Source organism: Sceloporus occidentalis, unplaced genomic scaffold (assembly GCF_023333645.1).
Source record: "Sceloporus occidentalis isolate IW3139 unplaced genomic scaffold, rSceOcc1.0.p SCAF_8, whole genome shotgun sequence".
NCBI classification, from domain to species: domain Eukaryota; kingdom Metazoa; phylum Chordata; class Lepidosauria; order Squamata; family Phrynosomatidae; genus Sceloporus; species Sceloporus occidentalis.
In genome coordinates this window covers 583626-607646 of record NW_028316988.1, presented here as the reverse complement: position 1 = coordinate 607646, position 24021 = coordinate 583626, and the positions used below count along the sequence as shown (strand labels likewise).

The following is a 24021-nucleotide window of genomic DNA, read 5'->3' as shown; positions in this document are numbered from 1 at the left end:
TATACATTGCCATGGGAATGTATGGGACATGAGCATCCATGGATTTTGGTAGCCACAGGGGTCCTGGAACCAAGCCCCAGCGGATACTGAGGGCCCATACATGATGATGATGATGATAATATTGATGGTGGTGGTGATGACAGTAATACCGCATTGCATTTAATGGGACTTGAACAACCATGGATTTTGGTATCCACAGGAGGTCCTGGAACCAAATCTCAGTGGATACCGAGGGCCCATAAATGATGATGATGATGATGATGATGATGGTGACGGTGGGACGGTGGAGGATTAATGGAGACTGTCCCTCCAAAATCAGGAGCGTAGGAGCATGTACAGTCCTTTCAATGTGTTGCAAGTGAATGTGACATCCCAGAGGTCCTTTGCAGCCAGCAGGAACCAAGCCAAATCCAAGAGACAGATACTGTACTCTTGCCAGTGTGTCCAAGCTCATGTTGAGTAATTTCTGCTCAGGGACATCCTATTCATAGCACAGGGCTTGACCCACCCCTCATTCCAGCGCATGCGTATATATATATATATATATATATATATACAGTCCATCTAGAAAGGTCACTGAGTGCAATGCCACCAACAGCGTGGTCATCCAGGCTTCCTAATGGGGACTGGATGCTCACCATTGCGCCAAACAAGGAGAGCGGTGTTGAAAGAATGGATGGAGACTTGATGCTCTTTCCGTCCCTTTGAGGGTGCCAGGGTTCGTCGTCACCAGAGGCGATGATGCCAAGGGTCTGGGAACATCCTGAACTGGGAGGCCTTTCCGTTCGAAGTGGCTTTTAGGTAAGGTCCAGGGGTCAGTTGGTACAGGACAGGTTGGCTCGGCCCGTTTTGGACGCTGGGCATCCATTGATCAGGGGCAGCTGTTGTGAACTCATTGACCCATTGAACTTGGAAACAGGCCTCAGTGGTGCAATATGCTTTGCTTTCAACGAAGCACAGTTGGAACATTTGGGCACATCTGTTTTTTACAAAATATATTTTTATTAGTTATGAATAACATCCATTTGCTTTCATGAAACACAGTAGTTTTTTGTTGCATTTTTGACACGGTGATATTATAAATCCCGTGAAGGATTAACTGGTTATTATTTCCGGGATGAGTCTTCTTTAATCACGATGCATGTGAAAATCTTCACCGCGGATGCGCAATTTTCACGGGATAAAATGTGCAACGAAGAGAGCGCTGGAATGGTGTCCAAACTAGCCAGGCCTTGCCCCTTCGCCTCCATCGTTGCAATCTGGGTCTGTTTGCTTTTCTTCTGCTTTGTTAAATATATATCTATATCTATTTAAAGCCATCTTTCCTCATTATGGAGCCCAGGGTGGTGTCTGAGCATCATCATCATGACCAAGACCGATCACATGAAATATAAAACCTACACCCAAACAATAAAGCCGCAACACTTTTCATAACAATAAAGTTATACAAAAGAGGGCAAAGGCCTTTTTAGAATAGGAGCAACATAAAAATGCCATTTAAACAGAAGAACAAATAGGTCATCTGTCTTGGAAGAGATGGACGGGTGGCAAGCACATGATGGTGGGATGGTGAAACAGGGAAGAAAAGGTTTAATCCCCTAATCTAGGCATCCCCAATCTAGCATCCTCCTTTGGTCTGGGACTGCAGCTCCCATCATATCTGTAGCCATGATGGGTGGGGACGATGAGAGTTGTAGTTAGTCTTATATGGAGGGCAACAAGCCTGGAAGGCCTGAGTATGCCTAACACATGACACATTGTTTACAGTTGGAAGAGACCCCAAAGGCCATCCGTTTGAACCCCATTCCTGCCATGCAGGAATTCTCAATCAACGCATACCCAACTGATGGCCATCCAGCGTCTGTTTAAAAACATCCAAAGAAGGAGACTCAAAGGCAGCCACTTCCGCTGTCCAATATGTCTGACCATCAGGACGTTCCTCCTAACGGTGAGCTGGAATCTCTTTCCCTGCAGCTTCCATCCACTGCTCCATTGTGTCCTATTCTTTGGAGCAGCAGAAAACAAGCTTGCTCTATCCTCAACATGACACCCCTTCAAAACACTTAAAACAGGACTATCATATCACTTCTTATACATTATTCATTGGTTGGAGCTGGTGCTGTTCATTTCATGTACTTACTCCATGCAACTGTGGTTGACGTTTCATGCTAAAAAGCGGCGGCGGCGGCGGCACAAGACATCAATCTGCTTCCAACTGAGCAGCATTGAGGAAAGTAGCCAGCTAAGCTCACCCTTTGCCCAGGAGTTGGTCCTGAGAAGATGCCCGGTCAGTGCCCAGGACACGTGGTGGAAAATTACCATCAACCAAGCAGTGGCCAGCTTGGTCTCATCGTTTTGCTTGCCAAATATTGGCCTGGCAGAAACGCCTCCTCTCCTGCATCCAGGGCCCCTGCTTGGAAGCTAAGTTGGAAGTCAGGTCTGTTTTATGGGTCGGTGTCTTGTTATCCGGCGCTGCCAGGTGCATGGGTTCCCATAAGCCTTTGCCCCAAAGCTTGGGGACACACACACACACAGTCGCATACACACACACGTGTCTCACTGACGTCTCTCTGTGTGTCTTTTGCTCTGCCAAAGGTCGGCCGTAGTTGTGCGCACGCCTGCCTTGGCTAGGAAAGTGGCCCTGCCTTGGGTGCCCAGCTTCCAAACAGCAATGGCTTGGCTTTGAGGTTTTTGTGTTGCTTTCCTGGCTGCAAAACAAAAGGAGGAGGATTTAAAAGCACAAGAGGACTTAAAAACAAGGGGGAAAGGAGAGGTCCAGGACACGGTATTCTCTCTCTGCAGCAGTTGCATGCTCATGCATCCCAAAACAATTCCCCCGCTTCGCCATGCCAGCGAGAAGTTTTGCATTGGCCTCAGATAGAGGAACCCAGATGGGTTTTGGTGGGCGTTAAAAGCAAAGGATCGAAAAATGGGTTTTTGTGGGTTTTTCGGGCTCTGTGCCCATGTTCTAGAAGAGTTTATTCCTGACGTTTTGCCAGCATCTGTGGCTGGCATCTTCAGAGAATTGGAAACATGTATCTTCTGGTCCATGACTCTTCCCAGAATTCGCCAGCCCTTCTAGGAATTGCCATCATGGAAAATCAGCTTTCCCAAGCGCTGGCTAAAGAGGAAGGCGTCCCTCCTTGCAGACGCTCCAGTCATCTTTCTCTCTTTATATTTTAACACCTCCTTGTTGTTGTTGTTGTCGTTGGGTGCCTTCAAGCTGTTTCCATATGGTGACCCTATTGTTGGACCCTCCACCAAAAAGGATAAGCATCTGCGGTGGTATCATGAGGGGCATTTTCGAGGTGGACTTCACATTAATTAACTTTCCCAAGGGAGTTGTCGACCATTGCGACTTGCAAATGCACTTTCATTAATGCATTCAAATAATAAAAAAAAAAAACAAATAGGAGAGAAGCAGCTAAAAAAAGGATGTGACCCAACCTTGGAGAAGTGTGGCCCTGCAGCCACAGCAATCCCTTTCATATTTTGTAGCCACATTGCAGCCCAAATGGACCTCTGGGGGTCAAGGCGGTCTGCCCTATGACTGCCCCCCAATGCTGGCACCCGCTGGTGGCCCTAAAGAGAAAGTCCACTTTGCTGGAATGCAGGAGGAGAAATCATATCAAGAGGCTGTATAACTTTATTGCTGCAAATGTTCTGTCTGCTTTTATGACCGTGGCGCAAATGGAGGAAGCGTAAAGATCATGCGCCTTTGGGAGGCATCATGGGATGGGACCTCTGAGGCCAGAAAGTGCTCTTCCCCGGTCACTCTGGGACAAACCACAACCTGGGCAAAGCCTATCTCTTAGTCTTGACCTGTGGACGGAAGCAAAGGCCACCAGGAGCCAAAGGGCAGTTGGCCAAAGGACAGTGGGCTAGTGGCTCAGGAACTGGGACCCGACCCAGTTTGGTGGTTCCCATCCCCTGCTGCATCCACACTGCAGAAATAATCCAGTTTGGCACGCTTTAATTGCCGTGGCTCCATGCTGTGGAATCCTGGGATTTGTAGTTTGTTGAGCTCTCTGACAGAGAAGCCTAGATGTCTCACAAAACTACAAATCCCAGGAATCCGCAACTGTGGTTTATCCCTGGCTTGTTTCCTTTCCTGTTCACTCTGCAATAAAAAAGGGCAGGAGAGAAACAGACTAGAGAGAAGGAAGAGAAGCCATGCAAAGTGACAAACCATGGTTAACGCAAATTGTGGTTTATTGTGACTTGCAAATGCAAATGCACCTTCTAAGGTAGAATGTTAATTAATTAATTAAAATTTATAGAAACAGAAGCAGTTCAAAGCTAGCGTATGTGACCCAGCCCTGGATAATTTATTACGGCAGGAACTTTAGATGCCAAAGTGTTATTTCTGTTGCAACAGACAAAGAACTCCACCTCTCACTCTTGGAAGGTTCCTGGCAGAGAAACGTGAGAGAGGATTGATGGAGGCAATTGTACGATTCATTTATCAAGCCTGATTTAGCAAACCCTTCTTTAAATGAGGGCCAGAGAGTAATGAATTAACCAAAGGGACACACACACAATCTGCACCGAGGCCATAAACCCGGCCCTGACGTCACAGGATTGTGGAGTTTACCAGTACAAACCCATACGTGTTTACTAGGGATTTATTCCCATGGGGCTTATGCTCATGTCAACTCTGCTTGGCCTCCTGGCTTCAAAAACACAAGGTCAACATCTCAATCGAAAGATCAATAAATTGATCAATTGATCTATCATTTATCCATCCATGTATCTATCCTTCTCTCTCTCTGTCCGTCCGTCAGTCCATCCGTCTAGCTATCCCTCTCTCTCTGTCTCTCTCCATCCATCCATCCATCCATCCATCCATCCATCCATCCATCCATTTATCTCTCTCTCCCTCTCTCCCTCTCCCTCTCTCCATCCATCCATCCATCCATCCATCCATCCATCCATCCATCCATTTATCTCTCTCTCTCTCCCTCTCTCCCTCTCTCTCTCTTCATCCATCCATCCATTGATCTATCTTAACTCTCTGTCTCTTTCTCTCCCCATCCATCCATCCATCCATCCTTCCTTCCTTCCTTCCTTCCTAAATGACTGATGGGCCAAAGACCAAAACATTTGGGAGACTCAGAAACCAAGAATTTCAATAAGAATAGTAACAACAACCACAATATTGTTTTTTTAAAAAATGAATTTTGACACATTATCCAACACTAGCTCCATGAGGTTTATAATCTTGGACAGAATATAAATCTCTGATGGCCCCAAAGTCCAGTTTTCATCTAGTATAAGAGTAGCAGACTGTGAAGCTCAATACTACAACTACAACCACTACTAAATGTTATTTGTCTTCATCTAATATCATCATCATCATCATCATCATCATCATCATCATCATCATCACTGTTGTCGTCATCATCATTTTATTATTATTATTGGTACTTGAGACCCAACATGGCACAGTGGTTTGAGCGCTGGACTTTGCAGACCAGGGTTCAGTTCTCAGCTTGGCCATGAAACCCATTGGGTGACTTTGACCAAGTCCCACTCTCTCAGCCTCAAGGGAAGGCTATGGCAAACCTCCTCGGAACAAACCTTGCCAAGAAAACCCCATGATAGGTCCACCTAGGCTCTCCATAAATTAGAAATGACGTGAAGGCACCCAACAACAACCAACGTAGATGAGCTGAGGATGGCTGCTATTGCCTCCTGGCCTGGGTTCCCATGTTCCTTCCAAGGACAACAATAATGTGTTGTACGTGTGTCCCTTTTGTCACAATCTGAGCAACCATCAGTTTGATTTCCCCCTCATAAAACCCAAAGCACTGAATGAAAAACGAGAGAGAGAGAGAAAAGTCTGATAGCGGCAAGAGAACTTTCTCCTCTCAGTATCTCTTTTGGTCTTTTGCCCGGTTGACACAAATCAGCCCCATTAAGATGTTGTTCATTTGTGTCCTGTAATGACTCTGACTTTGCAGAGCTGGGGAACCTTTCCTCTTCAAGGGATTCTGGGCATTGCAATCTCCCCAAGTCCCTTCCCTGAGCTCTGCTGCAGAGTCACAAGGAAGGAGAAACCCAAGCGAAGGAGAGAGGGAGATCCAACTTGGTCAACTTGGATCAAGGCCAGCCCCAAATCCCTTGCGAGGCATCAGCTTCTCCCCTTTGCTGCCAGAAAGTCCGGCCAACAGCTGGGAAAACAGGAACCCCTGTTCCGAGTTCGGGTCACTGGGTTTGTCGGTGAGGGCACAGGGTTTCTGGATACCATAGAGAGACTCTGGTCTGCTTGCAATTGGTCTTGCCTCCCCAGCCATTCCCAGTTGCTTATCCCTGGGTCAGAGACTAGTTCAAACAAAATAGGGCTGTCCCAAGGCATTTTGCTGCCCAGGAAAGAGGAGAAGAGGGATGCAAAATCAATCAATCAATCAATCAGTTTTATTTACGGTCTTTGACTAAAGTAGTGCAACAGTTCACACTTTCCAAGCAGTTCTGTTTTCCTGCAAAGCAGGTTGTTTATCGGCACACAAAAATGCTGCACCCCAAAGAACTATATGGCATCGCTGCATAAAAGAACATGCCAAAAGAATTTGCACAGAGAAGTAACCTTTGCCACTGCTCTAACCTCCTTCAAATGCTGCAACTCTGCAGTGGTTAAAAACAAACCAACATCTGCTTGAAACAAACCCATGAATGGTTGCACTGCAGAGATAATGTGCTTTGACACTGCTTTGACTGCCTTGGGATTCCGGGGTTTGCCGTTTGGTGCGATGTTTAGCCTTCTCCGTCAGAGAGCTCTGGTGCCGCAATAAACTACAAATCCCAGGATTCCATAGCATGGAGCCATGGCAATAAAGCTATTATTATTATTATTATTATTATTATTATTACAGCAATTAAAGCAGTTGCAAACTGTATCCATTCTGCAGTGCAGATGCAGCCAATGTGTCCATGTGGGAAAGTGTGTGACTGACATGTGATTGTGCAAATGTTTTCTTTTGGGCCATACACACACACACACACACACACACACACACACACACACACATATATATATAGTCTCTGCAAACATGACCCCACTGGCTGTTCTGCAAAAGAAATGGTCTGACGTGGCAGATCGCAGGCCAGTGTTTCATCTTCCGGAGGAAATAATCCTGTCTAGCCATTGCCCAAACACTCCTTTGGGCCATTCAGGGATTCAGATCTATACCTTTGACCCTATTTCAGGTAGCAAGGCTTTATTCTTCTCCCCAAAGAAGATAATTCCATGTGGCCGGCCTCCCACCCACACCGCTGACCGCTCTGGCAGTGTCCAAGAAATAGTTGCTTTATGGCCAACCCGGCTGCCTCTATGAGGAGAGATATTTAGGGATCTGGGTATGTTTAGCCTAGAGAAGAGAAGGTTAAGAGGTGATATGATAGCATTGTTTAAGCATTGGAAGGGATGCTATACTGAGGATGGAGGAAGCTTGTTTTCTGCTGCTCCAGAGAATAGGAGACAATGGAGCGATGGATGCAAGCTCCAGGGAAAGAGATCCCAGATTCTTCATTCTTCCCAGATGAAGAAGACATGGTTAAGAGGTGGCATGATATCCCTGTTTAAGTATTTGAAGAGGTGCCACATTGAGGATGGAGCAAGCTTGTTTTCTGCTGCTCCAGAGACCATGGATGCAAGCTAGAAGAGAAGACATGCCACCTCAACATTAGGAGGAACTTCCTGACAATAAGAGTCTAATACATTGCTTCAAAAAGTGGTGGAGTCTCCTTCTCTGGAGGCTTTGAAACAGAGTCTGGATGGCCATGTGTCCCAGGGATGGCATCTTCTTGCATGGAAGAATGGGGTTGGAATGGATGGATGACCTTTGGGGAGGGGTCTCTTCCAGCGCTACGGTTCTAAGCCAAGGTTTTCTAGTTGCAACGAGACTTCCTTGGACCAGTGTCCCATCCCACCTCTGAACCATTCCTAGATGGACAAGACGGATGCCTCTCATGCGTAGAGAAGGAAGAGCACTCCAAAGAGTGGCACAGCTTTCTCTGCCAGAGGTCCGGGTTCAGCTGCAGTTCCTTCAAGATTTCCTGGGTCCAAACAAGACCCGAGTCCACGGCGACTTGATCAAAGGTCCTCATCACGGAACGCTCTGCCATCAGCACCGTCACAATCTAATCTCCGTTGTCTTTCCTCACCGGGAATGAGACCTTTGTTCCTCAAGGGACGCTTCTTCCAGAAATTACGGCCCCATCCCAGTCCTTCGGAGTCCAACTGGATATTGCTCTCTCATTCACTCGGAGCCTTTGCTTGTAGTAAATTGCTGGAAAGGACACACACACACACACACACACGGGTTGTTGTTGTTGGGTGCCTTTCAGTCCCCCATCGCAGGGTTTTCATGGCAAGATTTGTCCAGAGAGAGGTTTGCCTTGACTGAGGCTGAGAGAGTGTGGCTTGCCTAAGGTCACTCAATTGGCTTCCTTGGCTGAGTTGGGATTTGAACCTTGGTCTCCAGAGCTGTGGTCCAACTCTTAAACTGGTTATATATGTTAAAACCTTCCCCCCACTCTCTTCCTGGGTTTTCCACAAGTTACTTTTTCAAAAGTTGTGCATTATAGTTACAAGGTGGCAATGCCAAGCAGATTTTGCAGGAACTGGGGAAGCAGATCCTTGCAGAGGGAACCAGGGCTGCTGGTGGCATTGTACCCGGGCAGATGTCCAGCCACTGGGCACAAGGCCCAGGCCACCTGACCAGTGCCAGCCTTGAAGGAATGCACCCAGAGCATTCAACTGGGGAGTGAGGAGGAAGTCATCTGCCCCATAAGGCACTGGGCACCTAAAGGCGTGCCATGGCCTGAGGCTGGGAGAGTGTGACCTAGTTGTCTCCCATGGCTGGGTTGGGCTCTCTTGCAGCAAAGGCTTGCCAGCCTCTCCTCCATCAGGGCTACTGCTTCTTCTGCCCCTGATCCTTGCAAGCGCAGTGCGGACACTGCAGGAGGAGGAGTGGACTTGTCGCGCGTTAGAGTGCGAGTGTGTGAATGTGGACACCTCCCCTCCCCTCCCCTCCCCTGGCCAGCCCCTCCCCTTCCTGTGGAATTTTCCTTACAGAGAGAGAGAGAGAGAGAGAGAGAGATGCTGGGCATAAAAAGAGGCGATGCAGCGGCAGAGCTTCTCAGCTCGACATTGGAGCCACTGTGGATGCTGCCAGGCTCAGGCTGCAGAGGTGAGTGCCAGGCAAAGACCCCCTGACTGCCTGACTGCCTGCCTGCCTTCCTTCCTTCTCAATTTCTCTCTCTCTCTCTCTCTCTCCTTCCTTCCTTCCTCCTGTGCCGGGATCAGGGCGCAGGGCACCTGGGCGCTTCTGGAGAGCTTTTTTGGGGGGTTCAATGGGGAGCCCCTGGAGCCCCAAGGCAGCAGCACTCCCCCAATCCCTCTTGGCTTGGAAGGAGAGAATGGGGAGAGGGGCTGGGGGGCACTTGAGGGGTCCAAGGCCGTCCACCTATCCTTCCATCCGACCTTCCATCTAACTTTCAGCCCAGCCTTCTATGCAGCCTTCCACCCATCCATCTGGGGTCCACAGTCTGGCTATCCCCACCTCCATCCATCCGTCCACTCATCCTTCCCTCCATCCCTCCTTCCATCCATCCACCCACTCCTCCTTTCTTTCTTCATCCTTCGACCCATACATCTTTCCTTCCTTCCTTCCTTCCTTCCTTCCTTTTCCTTCCTTCCTTCCTTCCTTCCTTCCTTCCTTCCTTCCTTCCTTCCATCCTTCCATCCATCTATCAACCCTTCCTTCCATCCTTCCTTCCTTCCTTCCTTCCTTCCTTCCTTCCTTCCTTCCTTCCTTCTATCCTTCCATCTATCTTTCCATCCATCCATCCATCCACCCACTCCTCCTTTCTTTCTTCATCCTTCGACCCATACATCTATCCTTCCTTCCTTCCTTCCTTCCTTCCTTCCTTCCTTCCTTCCTTCTATCCTTCCATCTATCTTTCCATCCATCCATCCATCCACCCATCCATCCGGGCCAGAGTTCGGCAGCCCCCATGTCCTTCCTTCCTTCTTTCCTTCCTTCCTTCCTTCCTTCCTTCCTTCCTTCCATCCATCCATCCTTCCCTCTAACCAGCTCCCAGGCCTCTCTGCTGGGCATACTTGGAGGCCTTCTCTTTCTGAGAGGCCCCAGATTCAGGCCCAGTCCTTTCTCTTGTTGCTGGGATGCAGGGATCATGGAGATGCCCCTCTTCTTGCTTTCCAAGGCCTTCCAGCTTCTGGAAGTTTCTGCAGAGGCTCCTTGGTGGCTGCCTTTAACCTTTGGACCTCCCTGCCAGGGACCCCACTCTAAGCCCACCTCCATTAGGCTGATATTAATCATCATTATTCTTAGGGCCGGCCTTTGCCACTGAAACGGTTGTTGTTGTTGTCTACCTTTCAGTCATCATGTCTGACTTATGGCAACCTTAAGGCAAGCCTCTCGCAGGGTTTTCATGGCAAGCTTTCTCCAGAGAGTTCATAGGTGTTTTGAAATAAACCCATGGAGCCAAAAGTCAGTAAGACTCAATAGGGCTGTGTTTTCACTCAGTGCCAGCCTTGGGTCCGATTACTGAATACGCTTCTTAAATGACAATGTGACAGTATGGGGACAAGATAGGTGTCCTCTTCAACTGAGGAAGTTCACCCATTTGATCAGTAGGTTGGTCACCTTGCTTGGCCTGAGTTCCAATCCTGACGTTTCCATTTTGCAAAAGGAGTAGCTCGCTCCTTGGAGGGCTTGGAGGACTCTGGCTTCCTGCTCATCCTGGGGCATGACGTCTTCCTTACAGTCCTGCTCCGATGGTCCCATTTCCGGATGGACGGCATGTTCTGGAACTTGTCGCTGACCCATGGTTCCTTGTCACAGATCCAAGGATGGAGAATTGCCACCTCTGGGCTGATCCAAAAGGTCAGCATTTAGAATAGAGTTAATGCCAGACTATGTTTTGTCTGGAAAAGGGGGGTTAAAATAGTGGAGCGCCTTCTTCAAAGCCCTTTCCTCCAAAACCGTCCAGTTCTCCAAACCTTTTTGAAATAAACAGAAAGTCTTTGCTTGCTGAGTGTTGGACTTTGAATCTGGAAACCAGGGTTCGAATCTCTGCTCAGTCATGGAAGTCCCACTCTCTCAGCCTCAGAGGAAGGCAAAAGCAAAGCCCTTCTGAATAAATCTGGCCAAGAAAACCCTATAATCGGTTCACTTTAGGGTCTCCATAAGTCGGAAACGACTTAAAGGCACACAGTAATAGCTGGTATTAGCCAGCCCTCTGTTTCTATGCATCCTTGATCCACAGATTCAACCATCCATGGCTTGAAAATGATCCAAAACATATACATTTCCAATAGCACACCATGATTTTGCCACTTTATATATGGAGTGCCAACTTTCTATGCCAATGTGTTGAATGGGACTTGAGCATCCATACGTTTTAGCATTTGATTTTTGCCCCATGGACTCATTGCATTTGCTTTTGGCTGAGATTGTCTGAAGAGTAACGGAAATGTGCTCCTGAGAAATCTGTACGTTTTTAGACGCTTTGGGTCCCAACTTTGGAAGAAGAGCAGGATGCATATTAGTATAATAAATAGTTAAGCCCTAGTAGAGCCCTGGTTTAATAGGAAAAGTCGCAGCCAGCGTACAATTTTGGGCATCATTGGAAACATGGTGAAGGATGGTGAAGCATACCATTCGCCACCTTTGCATGTCCTTTTCTTTCTCAATGGTGCGCCACAAAAGGGGACTCTCCCTAAACCAGCCTTAATCTCTCCAAGACAGGCTTGCGGTTGCTTTCAGACTTTGGACGGGGAATTCAGAACAACATGTTCTCCTTAAAGGGGAACATGAAGCCTGCGTTTCCCAAGCTGTTCTCTGCGGCCCGCTCTTTGGACACTCTCCCGAGCGACGAACTCGGAGACCTTCCGGGACGGACCCAGTGAACCCGGGGTTGCGGAAAGGCGATACGGCCAGGAGGGCCAAGGTCCAATGGGGCGGAGGGGACCGACGCGTGACGATGAGCCAAGCTGGGTCTCGGTTGTTGCTCTGGAAATCTACTGCCACCTGGACCGTTTCGGATGTCTCATCCAGAAGGAATTTGGGCACAGGAAAGGGTGCGCATGGGTGTGTCTCTCTCAAGCGCAAAGTCTGTTTTGTGGCACCCATGGGACACTAAGGATGGGGCATTTTCCCCCTCTCTATTTATCTACTGACTCAGTGGCTTAAAAGGTCAAAAGGCTACGGGTTCAAGAGCTGGACGCCAGCATTGGTCTTCCTCCATCACGGCTGAGCCTGAACTTCAAGTCCCCCAGTTTCTTGGGCTCAGTTTCTTGAGTTCAGTTTCTTGGGCTCAGTTTCTTGGGCTCAGTTTCTTGAGCTCAGTTTCTTGAGCTCAGTTTCTTGGGCTCAGTTTCTTGGGGTCTTCTCCTTTTGGAGGGTCACGGTTCCCTATCTTGCATCTATGACTGCAAAGGCATGGCTGCAAGGGATAAGTACTGCACATTATTTGAACACAGAGCCGGAAAAAGTTGTGTGCGGCACGGCTGCACAATGCGCACCGGAAAGAAAGGCTTTTTGGTGTGGTTGGCAAAACGGACTTCAGTCCGGGACAAAACTGTACATAAAAAGATAGAGACCCTAAACATTGTCGTGAGTGCTGTTACCTTTCAATCTGTACCATCTTGTTGTTGATGTTGTTGTTGTTACAGTGGGACCTTGTTATCTTTTGGGGTTTGGTTCCAGGATCCCTCCGTGGATAACAAAATCCGTGGATGCTCAAGTCCCATTAATCATCATAATAATGGCAGAGCAAAATGCTGTCCCTGTATATAAAATGGCAAAATCAAGGTTTGCTATTTGGCATTTAGGCTTTTCTGCGATACATTTCAAGCCATGGATGCTGGAAACCATGGATAAAAACGTCCATGGATAAGGAGGGCCAAGTGTATTATTATCATTATTATCATTCTCATTATTAGAGATGTGGTTTTTGCATTGCCCATCGCCTTTACTTGCATTTTGTTTTCACTCGTATTGTGAGCCTCCACCGCCTTGGGTCCCAGATTGGAAGAAAGGCTGTTATCATGATCATTATTATTACAGATAGGAAACTCTTTATTTGCTTTCTCCGTTTCTATTATATAACTGTATAAGGTTTCCATCCCTCCCCTTAACACAAAACCATCGCACATTGAGCTCTTTTCCTACCCATGTTTCCAAACCTTTCCTCATTCTGTTTGCTGCTCTGATCCTGCAACTTTCCCAAGGCATGCCTTTGTGGGAGCGCTTGATGCATCACCCTTTTGGTATGTCAGAGAGGTGGTTTTTGCACAAACCCCACATTGCCCGTCGTTGTTGTTGTCGTTGCGCAATCATGGAAGAGTACATGTTTACAGTTTGTGGTGTAATATCTTCCAGCGAGTTTGAAAAAGAAGAACTAACCTGTCTGTCTCTCTCTCTCTGTCTCTCTAGCTAGAGAACTGTGCCTTGTTTTCTGCCTGAATCCCAGCCAAGATGTGGATGGTGTCGCCTCCTTCTGGTGAGTCTCGACAACACAGCCAAGCTCCCCTCTTTTTGGCCTCTGTTTCGTTCCCTCGCTCTTTTATTTTTAACGGATGAGTGGAATAAACTTGGCTCCCAGCCCCGGTTCTCCTCCCTCCCCTTGAAACTTTGGGAACCAGAGAGGAGGAATGCAATCCCTGCTACGCAGTTGGCAAAGTTGGCAACCCGTGCCAGAACACTTGCAATACGACAACGACAACGACAGCCCTGACACGCGTTGCAAGGAAGTTGTAACCCAGAGGTTGTGTTACAGAAGCAACCGCTCAAGGAGGGCCTCTGTTTAGTGCTGGAAATTGGGGTACTTCCAAGGCTGTGTATTTGGTGCCAGGCGCACATTAATGCTATGGGAATGGTAAGATGATGCGTCGGATGGAGCATCGTCCCAGCCCTTTGGCAAGACAAGACCCAGCATCCCCAGGCAGCCAAGGCTCACCAGATGCCAATAGTAATAATAATAATAATAGCGAATCCTGGGAATTGTCGTCTATTGTGGCACCGGGTCAAACGTCTCCAAAAACCAGTTCCCAGAATTCCTTAGCATCGAGTCAAGGTGGTCTCAAACTGGATTATTTCGGCAGTGTTTTGGACCTAGATCTCCCAAATTCCATCCAGTTTATGGTCTCCTATGGCAGTGGTTTGGCATCCGCTTTGGTTTTTAGTCTGAACTTTAAAGGGTCCGAAGCCCAGTGGTGGAAAGGGTTTAGCCCTTTGGGTGCACCTTTCAAAGCAGAAAACTGGAGCAGATTCATATTAGAGCAATCCCTGCGGCCAGCGCTTTGCGGAAGGGTTTTTCCTCTCTGGTTCTCGATGGTTGGGTTTCCCAAGGTTTTTCTTTACTTTGTGATTGTGGGTCTGATTGTGAAAGCCTTAAAATGCCCCATCGGAGCAGATTCGGGTGACAAAACCCTGGGGCTGACGCCTTTTTATTGAGGATCGTTTTAATATACTTAACTTCCAGTGAATCCGAAAGCTTGCTAGACACGGTTGCGCAAAGGGTTGCAGTGCTTTAAAACAACAGTGCTTTAGTTCGATCGCACCGTTGTGTTTGGTGTTACTTTGTGTGTGTGAATCTATTTCAAACCTTAGCACTCCTTTAGGATATTCCTAGTTTGAGCGTCGCTGCTTTGTTTTGTGGGACTAACAGCATGCGTTTTGGGCTTGGCTTTCCCATTGCTCCAGCCCAGTTCATAAGGTTCTCCTTAGTGGTTTGTGTCCCTTTGACATGCCATTTGACCCAGGAGCGCATAGAAATGCAAAACCGGCATCCCAGATTTGTATCTCTCTTCTCTCTCCCACACAAATTCGGTTTTAGATCACTGTGAGCATCTTAACATGGAGATTCAAGAGGATCAAAGCGGTCCAGAAAGGGCCCACGCATGGACGCACCCAAAAGAGGCCCATGCTTTCAGGCTCATTTCCTCCTTGCCTCACAAGGCGCTTTGCCCAAACGGAAACAGGCTGCCCCCCTTCGGCCCACGCTTTGCAGATATATCTCCAGGAACTGATCTTTTATCCCCTCTGAGACGGAACGGAACGTCTCGGACGTGATCTAGAACCGCATGAGTTCCTTGGCAGGAAGAGATAAGAGATAAGAGATAAGGAACCTTCCTCCTCCTCTTTTGCGGCCATGCAAAGAATTTGGATCACGCCAACGGTTGGCTCTTTTTGCTTTGGTCAAAAGAGATGAATCTACACACACATATGAGATATATACACACACACACACACACACAGGGACTGCCATCATGTTACATACACATACATATATGACACACACACATATACATGTATGCAATATACATACACAGAGAGAGAGAGAGAGAGAGAGAAACTGCCATCATGTTACATACATATACATATACTTATATGAAATATATATGTATACATATACACACACATACACACACACCTACATATGATATATATAGATATATATATACATACATACACATATGCACACATACACACACACAGACTGCCCTCATGTTACATTCACATACATATACTTATATAACACATGCACACACACACATATATATATACACATATATACAATATACATACATACAGACACATATTATATATGTTACATACATATACTTATATGATATACACACACACACACACACACACACACACATATACAAAGAGAAAAAGAGACTGCCACCTTGTTACACACACATAAATATGCTTATATGATGCACATACACATAATGTATGTATATACAATATATATAATACACATATATACAATATATATGTGTGTGTGTTATATATAGTGTATATGCATACATTGTGTGTATGTGCATCATATAACACACACACACACACAGATGCCATTGTGTTACATACACATACACAGAGTTATACGATAATAATAAATAAGGAGACAATCAATATATACAAAGAGATAGAATACACACACACACACACACACGTATATATATATATATATATATATATATATATATATATAGACATACACACACACACACATGATATATGGTCAGGTTGCTTACCCGTCACCATATTCCTTCTTCATGGCCCCCTGTGAATGCGCACAAATGGGCTCCTTCTGCGCCTGCGCAGTCAGCTCCGGAACCTTCTTCTTGGCGCCAGGAGCGGCGTTTTGGCAACAGCCGCCGCCTTATTGGCCGCTTTCCCGCCTAAACCCCTGGTTTTTTTCCCGCCAAAGCAGCATTTAGGACCCCTTTGGAGATTGGTTTTCCTGTCAGGCTTTAAAATCCCTCCTTGACATTTCCCAGCTGCGTCTTGGTGGCCATTTTTTAAAACATGTTTTCAAAGAAGCGCTGCGCTTTCCTCAGAGAATCGCATACTTAAATGTCCGTTTCAATCCTGAGGTAAAGGTTGTGTTAATGGCCTTCGCATTTGGCAAGGCAACAAACAACCTTAACCATAGAGTTGCCCTGGAGGACCTAGGGATTCCTAGAGTGGTGTCCTCTCAGGTTCTTTTGTTATTGGTGGTTTTTCCATATTCATGGGGGTCTTGTGCCCCTAACCCTAGCCAATGTGGAGGGACAAGTGTGTGTCTGTGTGTGTACACACTCACACACACACACACGTGTACATATATATATATACACACACACACACACAAATATATATACATATATACACACACACACAAACAAGTATGTATAGATATATATACAAAATATATGTATATACACAAATGTATATATATACACACACACACAAATATACAAGTGTATATATATATATATATATATACACACACACACACACACACACATATATGTACACACACAGAGGTTCATATATATATATATATATATATATATATACATACAAGTATACACACACACACATATATTCACAAGTATATATATATACACACACATACACACACATACACAGAGAGAGAATGAGTGCCATCTTGTTACACACACACATAAATAGGCTTATATGATACACGCAAACACACACAGGGATAGATCTATATACACTTGTCCTTCCATATTCACTAGGGTTAGGGGCCCAAGACCTCCATGGATATGGAAAAGCCACAAGCTTGCCCCCAGTTGTCCTCCTCTCTGACCGCCGGCCTTTAGCCCTTCAGGAATGCCTTGTGGTCAGAAGGGCTACTTCCCCCCTTCGGACTCCATCCATTTTCCCTTTTTAAAAAGGCCCCTCTCCTTCCTTACTAAGAGAGGACTTTGCCTCTCTGTTTCTTGGGGTAGTTTCTGGAAAAAGTAATGTTTAACCTTTTCTTTTTGGGAAAGAGGGATGAAAGCGGCAAACAGAGCCAGGAAATTTGGCAACCTGTTTGATCCCAAAATGTAAGACTTAAAAGTAGCATCTCAAACCTTGGCTCTTTGGAAATGGGTACTAATACTGATTTGAATTTCCCTTTAGTGTCCTTTATTCTATACAACTATTATCCCTGAGGCAGCATACTGTCGTCCCAGTCGTTTTATATTCATAATATCTACTTTTGTCTTATCTAATTAATGTCAAAACTAAGTTGGCAAAGATATTATTCTACAGATCTGCAAAAACCCATAGCCTCCAAATCTCCCCATCTTTCTGGCTGAAAATCCAGTTTTCATGCAAAACAATTTGGCTTGGGTTTGACGCACATTTTACTATCTGCAATGGTAGGAATCAAGCTACGCTTCTGATGTCGTTGGACTACAAATCCCACCAGCAAACGGCGAGGGATGCTGGGAGTTGTAGTCCAAGAACATCTGGAGGGTGGGATTATTTTGCTGGGATGGTTTATAGGAGATGCCTGTTCTTCTGTTGCTGCGGGAGGCGATTTAAATGCAAAAGAGGCTCTGATCTGATTTCATGTTTGCTCATTGCGGATGCATCTCTTGCAACAGCATCCATTTTACAGAACCATATATTGAGGGGAAAGGGGTTTAGGTTGCCCCTTTTGTGCTTTCCTGTGGCTTCACCCATTGCAAACGTTTCCAAGAAGGTCTAGGAAACGCTTCGACGCCGTTCTCATCTGCAACTTGGGAAGAAACTTGGGAACGAAGGGGTAAAACTTAGCAACTGTGTTTGGAGTGGGATGAGTACAGGCATTCCTCATTTAACAAAGCCAATTGCGTTGTTCTTGGGCACGATGTCTTCTTATACGGGCAATTTGCTGCCAAAAGCAGAAAGAGAAAGATTTAGAGCAGATTCAAGATGTTTCAACAGATATGTAATTCCAAACTCGCAAGATGCAAACGGGAAACGAAACAAGAAACTTTGCTATCAGAGGCTTTGTTAACTGAGGTATGCCTATAGTTGGAAGGGGGGAAAGGTCCGAAAAGCGGGTCTCTCCAAAGGGTGCAACGTATGGGTCAACGGAACAGATTTTTGCATCGAAGACGGACAGAATTGGTTGATCTCTCTTTGAATTTTATTTCCGTTTTGTTTGTACGGGGATCTTTCCTCCCCCCTTTTCTTTTTTGTCAACCCTCCAGATGTTGTTTTGCTCTGATCTCCTGTTTTCTTTCAGATGAAGAATCTCAGGACCTTTCCGGGATTTGGAAATACGACCAGGGCAGGGTGCTAAACATACTAGTAGGACATGTCCCTTCTCCTCTAAAGAATAGCCCTTTTTATTATTATCATTTTAGGGTAGATTAAAAAGAAGGTTAATTTTAAGATTGAACGGACGGGTCGGAGGGGTCAGGGATTGTTATTTCTTCATAAGCAGGTTGGGTTTCGGGTGGGTTTTGTCGGAACGAGCGATGGAGGCATTAAGGGCCTAGCATCCAGAAGCATCATTAAAGCCGGGATGCTTTCTTTATAACATTACATTTAATAGAGGGATAATATTCAGAGAAGGTCAAGGAGAATTAGTGGGGAAATGTTTGCAAGGCTGTCTGTTGCATGCCGCTTCCGCCCGCGCCTTTTGCAAGGCATAGAAAGCTTCTTGCACCTGGGTTGCGATCCGCGCTCAAGCAAGCATCCCACCTCCCAGGAAAAGTGCAAAAAGTCTTTTAATGGGATGGACAGTTCTCCAAAAATAAATAAACGTCTTCCCTTCCCCTGTTTTGGAAGCATCCAAAGGCAGCGAAAGCAATCCGAACTTTCCAAAAATACTCCTTTGTCCACCAAAGGAAACGCCAGGAGAATTGGCGAACACAACGAACCTGGGAGATGGGACCATGCAAGGCTGTGCCAAAGGCTGTTTGGAAAGCTGGGGTGCTCTGTTTTATTTTATTGTCAAGAAAGGAAAAATAAAAGATGCATAAGAAGAACATTAGTTGATGCGCAACCTTGCTGGGCCGTTGCTAGCCTGGCAAGCGCATTCCCAAACCTCTGAAGGAAACCCAAACCAGAGATTGTGCAATTGGGGGGAATTTAATTTTTAGGGATGCTCAGAGCCGTCCAATCTGGATGGCCATTAGGGGATTGTGGGCATTGTAGTCTTGCCCAAGCTCTGCAAGGGACGGCGCATCCCGAGTCATCCGAAACCTCTGACGATAGAAGAAGAACCTCCAGCAAAGGTCCACCAAGACACATAACCTTTTTCTCTATCTCTTTTTTGGCCTTTTTGGGCTAAACCAAAGGGCTGCGTTTTGGATTTTTGGAGGCCGACGAAACGCCTCCAGATTTTTAATTCGGCGAACGTCGTCTCTGTTGTGAAACCAGACCCTTTTTGTCCTCCGAGGCCCGCTAGAATCCTCTCTCTCCACGCCGCTGACCGGCTTTTCTATCGGTCTCATTAAGGCCGGATGTTAACGGGGCAGAAATTAGCACAGTTCTGGCAAAACTGCCTTCCTCTCCTTCAGGACGTAAAATGGCTTCTCTTTGGTCGCGGGGATGCTCCGTTTATTTCCTGACCCTCTTTTTCTTCCAACTCTCAGGTCTCTTTCAGTACACCAAGAAGCTCTTCCTGAGCGAACAAGCCGGGCGGGCGCAAGCGGCGGAGTTCGTGCGCAAAAATGTCGCCAACTTCATCTCCATGGCGAACCTGGTGGTGGGGCTTTCCTCCGTCCTTTGCAGCCTTAACGGGTACGTCTCAGCCCAAAATGTGGGCAAGGCCAGGTTTGAGGATTTGAGAAATACAGTGGGTCCTTGGTATCCTCTGGGGTTTGGTTCCAGGAGTCCCATAGAAATCAAAATCCATGGATGCTCAAGTCCCATTAAATACAATGCGGTATTATCATCATTATTTATGGGCCCTTGGTATCCGCTTTGGTGAGCTTTTGTAGACTTCGGTCTACTTCCTCAGATGCATATCTATCTATCCGTCTCTCCATCCATCAATGCATCCATCCATGCATCCATCCATCCATTTATATTGGTTCCACATCTAAAGGTTACACACTACATATAAAGCCCACCAATGAATAATTACTGTGTTGTAGCAGTTTGATACCACCTTGCCATGGATCCTGGGATTTGTAGTTTGGGTGAGGACTTTGAATCCTCTGCTCATGTCGGTTTCCCTCCATCTCTGTCCGATTTCCAGGCATTACCAATATGCTTGCTGGCTGGTCCTGACCGGATTCCTGTTGGATCTTGCGGACGGCGCCGTCGCCAGACATCTCAACGCCTGCTCCGCTTTGGGTGAGTCCCTTTTTCTGAGGCTGAGAGTATGTGGTTGGTCCAAAGCCATCAATGGGATCCCATGACCGAGCTGGGAATCGTATTCCCACATTGTTTGCTTCCAGAAGGGCATAAACACAGATACTCAAGTCCCATTAAATACAAAGGGGCCATCAGCATCAGCATCATTTATGAGCCCTTGGTATCTGCTAGGGTTTGGTTCCAGGACTCCCATAGGAACCAAAATCCCAGTTCGCACCTTTGCCTCAGACTCACCAAAGGCTTTCTCCTCAAAGGCGCCAAGCTGGACGACTTTGCCGACTTCACCTCCTTCGGCCTGGCCACCGCTTTGCTCCTCCAAGCCCACGGCATCTTGGACGGACTGCTGGTCATTGTCTACGTCATGGCCGTCTTCACCCGCCTCTGCTTCTTCTCCAGCGGTGAGTCTGTCCTCATTTTAGCCCATCATCCACAAAGCCGGCTGGAGGAACGGTCCGGCAAGGCAATGTTCAGCTGAAAAAGTAGCCAGCTTCTCTGCTTTTGGGTTGTTCCTTAAAGAAATCTTGCAACCGCCCATTGTAGAGCAATGATCCGTTTCTTAAATCAGTAACTGTTCTCTCTGCATCTGAGGCAGGATTAATTTAATCTTAATTTTCTTGCTGAGTGCAGCCCTGCAAGGTCTCCCAGTGCGCCCCCAAAAGCTTCCCAGCCTTGCTCTGTCTCCATGCAGGTTGTCCTCGCTCTTTCTCAATGTCTGCCCTGCTTCTTCCTCTTCAATCCCAGGGGTCCCCTTCATGTACCGGGGTCTTCCTTGCCCCTACGGCGCCTCGGTCCTGGCGGCCACCTACCTCCTGACCGGCGGCAACCTCCTGGTCCTGCGCATCGTAGCCATGGTCATGATCCTCTTCATGGTGGACCAGGGCTTCTATCCTCACGACAAAGTGCTGGAGTCCCAACTCTGGAAGAAGGTGGTCTACGCTGGAGGTGAGTCCGTCGAACGCGAGGACTAAGCCTTGCGACCTTTAGGCGTGCGGCGGATTTCGCATTCCCGTTTCTCTGCTCCTTTTTGGGTTGCAAAACTGGTGTGCCTCCATGAACAAAGTAGATGCATTCTTCAGCATGATTTCTTTAATGGAAAATTTGATGCCATGGGGAGCTTTCAAGTTGATACTGCAAGGTTGGCTTCAAATGTTTCAGCCAGTGTTCAGAATTGGATGCCAGCCGTCTGCATATAAATAGCTCTCTGTTGCCCTTTTCTGTGCCCATTGCAAATGGTGCAGGAGTAGAACCAGAAACATGGGGAGTAAATTGTTATACAAGGGGATTGTGGCACCTGTTGCACAACAACAGTTATCACAGCCTTCCTCCGAGGCTGAGAGAGTGTGGCTTGCGCAAGGTGTCACCCAATGGGTTTCCATGGCTATGCAGAGATCCAAACCCTGGTCTTGCAGAGCCCTTATCCAATACTCACTATGCTATGTCCATGTCAAATACTTCTTCCTTTAAAAAGTGGTTCCCAAACTTGGGTCCTTTAGAAGTTTTGGACTTCAGCTCCCATGACTTGGGCTTCTGGGAGTTGAAGTCCCAAACACCTGGAGTTTGGGAATCGCTGCTTTAAAACCTCACCCTCTTTTCACCGCCGTGGAGTGCGGCAACCATTTTGCAGAGGAACTGTGCGTCCGATGCAACTTTCCTTTATAACCTCTTCCTCTTTGGTTCATCTCAGGGGTCCTGATGGTCCTATTCTCGGCCTCCTCCTTGGCCTCGCTCTACTACCTGATTTGGTCCACGTCGTACATCATCTTCCCTTCGGCCTTGTGGAGTTACAAAGTCTAACCACCCCAGTTGCATCTGTCTTGGAGGAGGAGGAGGAAGAGGACGACGAGAACCACAACCGTCGCCACACGTCGCTGTGGCCGCTGCCCAAATGGCTGCGCATCCCAAGGAATCGGATAAACGGCCAACCCAACGATAGCCGTACTATTGCACCCTTCCAGCTTGACCATAAAGGTGGTGCAAAGTGTGTGTGTCTGCATCTCTCTTGCACACGCATCCATTGGTTTTCATTCTCTCTTGGGACAGGACGGCAAAAACGGCGTCGCACTCCCAGCCCTCCTCCTTCGGTGTAGATAAACCTGTACAGAAATCTTTATCTCTCTAGAGACTTGTACAAAAAAAATTGATGTATAGATTTTAAGAAGAAGAAGAAAAGTAATCAGTTTTATCTTTGTACTCTTTATATATTTTTTTAGTGTGAGATTTACATGTCAGTTTGGTGGGGTTTCCGCTAGAGATGGAGACAAGGCGCAGCGTCGGTTCTTCCCCTCCTGGGTTAATTTTGGGGTTAATCTACTTTGCCTGATACCTTTTATTTCGACCCCAGTTCGGAGGGAGCTTCTGAAACGTAGCCCCTGAAAAGTTTCTCAAGTAGACGAACGAGCCAAATTTGCAAATGCTGGAAAACTGGGACCAAAAAGGTTGTCCCTTTAGGAAAAAAGAAACCCGTCTGTCTTTCTCCCCCTTCCACTCCATGACCAAAATACTGACCTTAACTGGACTCTGATCCCCCTCACAAGAAATGGCTTTGGATGGACATAGCCTTGCAGGGATTGTCCCTTGCGGGAGTTGCATGCAATGCAAAACCTTCGGAAAGGGGTCTGGGCCTTTTCGCCACCTTGACCTCAACGCTGGCCGGAGAAAGAGCCAAATCCAGCCTGGACAGCCCTTGACCATTCAACGTGACCGCTTGAGAAGCTTTGGGCCGGAGGGTCCGGTGGGTTGTTCCGTCCCCAAATAATATTGGAATACAGTCTACTTGAAACCGATGCTCTTGTGTTTTCAGAAATAAAGATGTTAAAACCAGAATAAATACATTTTTGTGTGATTTTTTTCTTTTATGGGGTGGATAACGGACCGCAGTTACAGGTGCAAATGCACGCTCTTATATTTGGGTTGAAAAGGGGTTCTTGGGTTTTATTTTATACTTAAATGGAGATTAACAGGCCGCATTCGATGGCGTCCGATGCAAAAGGATGCTCTTGTATTTGAAGTAAAATGTCTAAAATAGGGGTAAAAACAGTTTCTTTGGGGGTTTTTATGACAGTGGTTAATGGACCACAAGTGTAAAATGCAAACCAAGATGTAATATTTCCATGCATATATGTGTGTGTGTGTATATATATATATATATAATTTTATATAGACATGTAACAGGAAAAGGAAATTATGTTGACACTTGTTGGGTCGATACACACAAACTTGTTGCCACTAAGGAAACTTTGTAATTATATATATATATATATAGAGAGAGAGAGAGGTTGAAGGCATAGATAGATCTGCAAGGCTGCATCTGCACTGCAAGAAATAACCCAGTTTGCCCCCCCATGGGATGCTGGGATTTGTAGTCCTGGTCAGGAGGCATTTGGCCTCCTCT

The 24021-nt window shown here is 46.7% G+C and overlaps 1 protein-coding gene across 4 annotated transcripts; it reads left to right on the top strand.

Moving 5' to 3' along the window:
• The first annotated feature begins 9083 nt into the window (after positions 1–9083).
• TMEM269 (transmembrane protein 269) lies at positions 9084–23457 on the top strand. Of its 4 annotated transcripts, none has more exons than XM_089537302.1 (7): positions 9084–9191; positions 13464–13530; positions 19904–20051; positions 20512–20609; positions 20885–21028; positions 21372–21572; positions 22315–23457. In XM_089537302.1, the coding sequence occupies exons 2-7, from the start codon at positions 13506–13508 to the stop codon at positions 22422–22424; spliced, it is 726 nt and encodes a 241-aa protein (XP_089393428.1). In that variant the 5' UTR covers positions 9084–9191; positions 13464–13505; the 3' UTR covers positions 22425–23457. The 4 variants fall into 4 exon arrangements, with proteins under 4 accessions (XP_089393428.1, XP_089393429.1, XP_089393430.1 ...); XM_089537303.1 differs by lacking the exon at positions 9084–9191 and adding an exon at positions 12437–12641; XM_089537304.1 differs by lacking the exons at positions 9084–9191; positions 13464–13530 and adding an exon at positions 18552–18611.
• Positions 23458–24021: the final 564 nt, after the last annotated feature.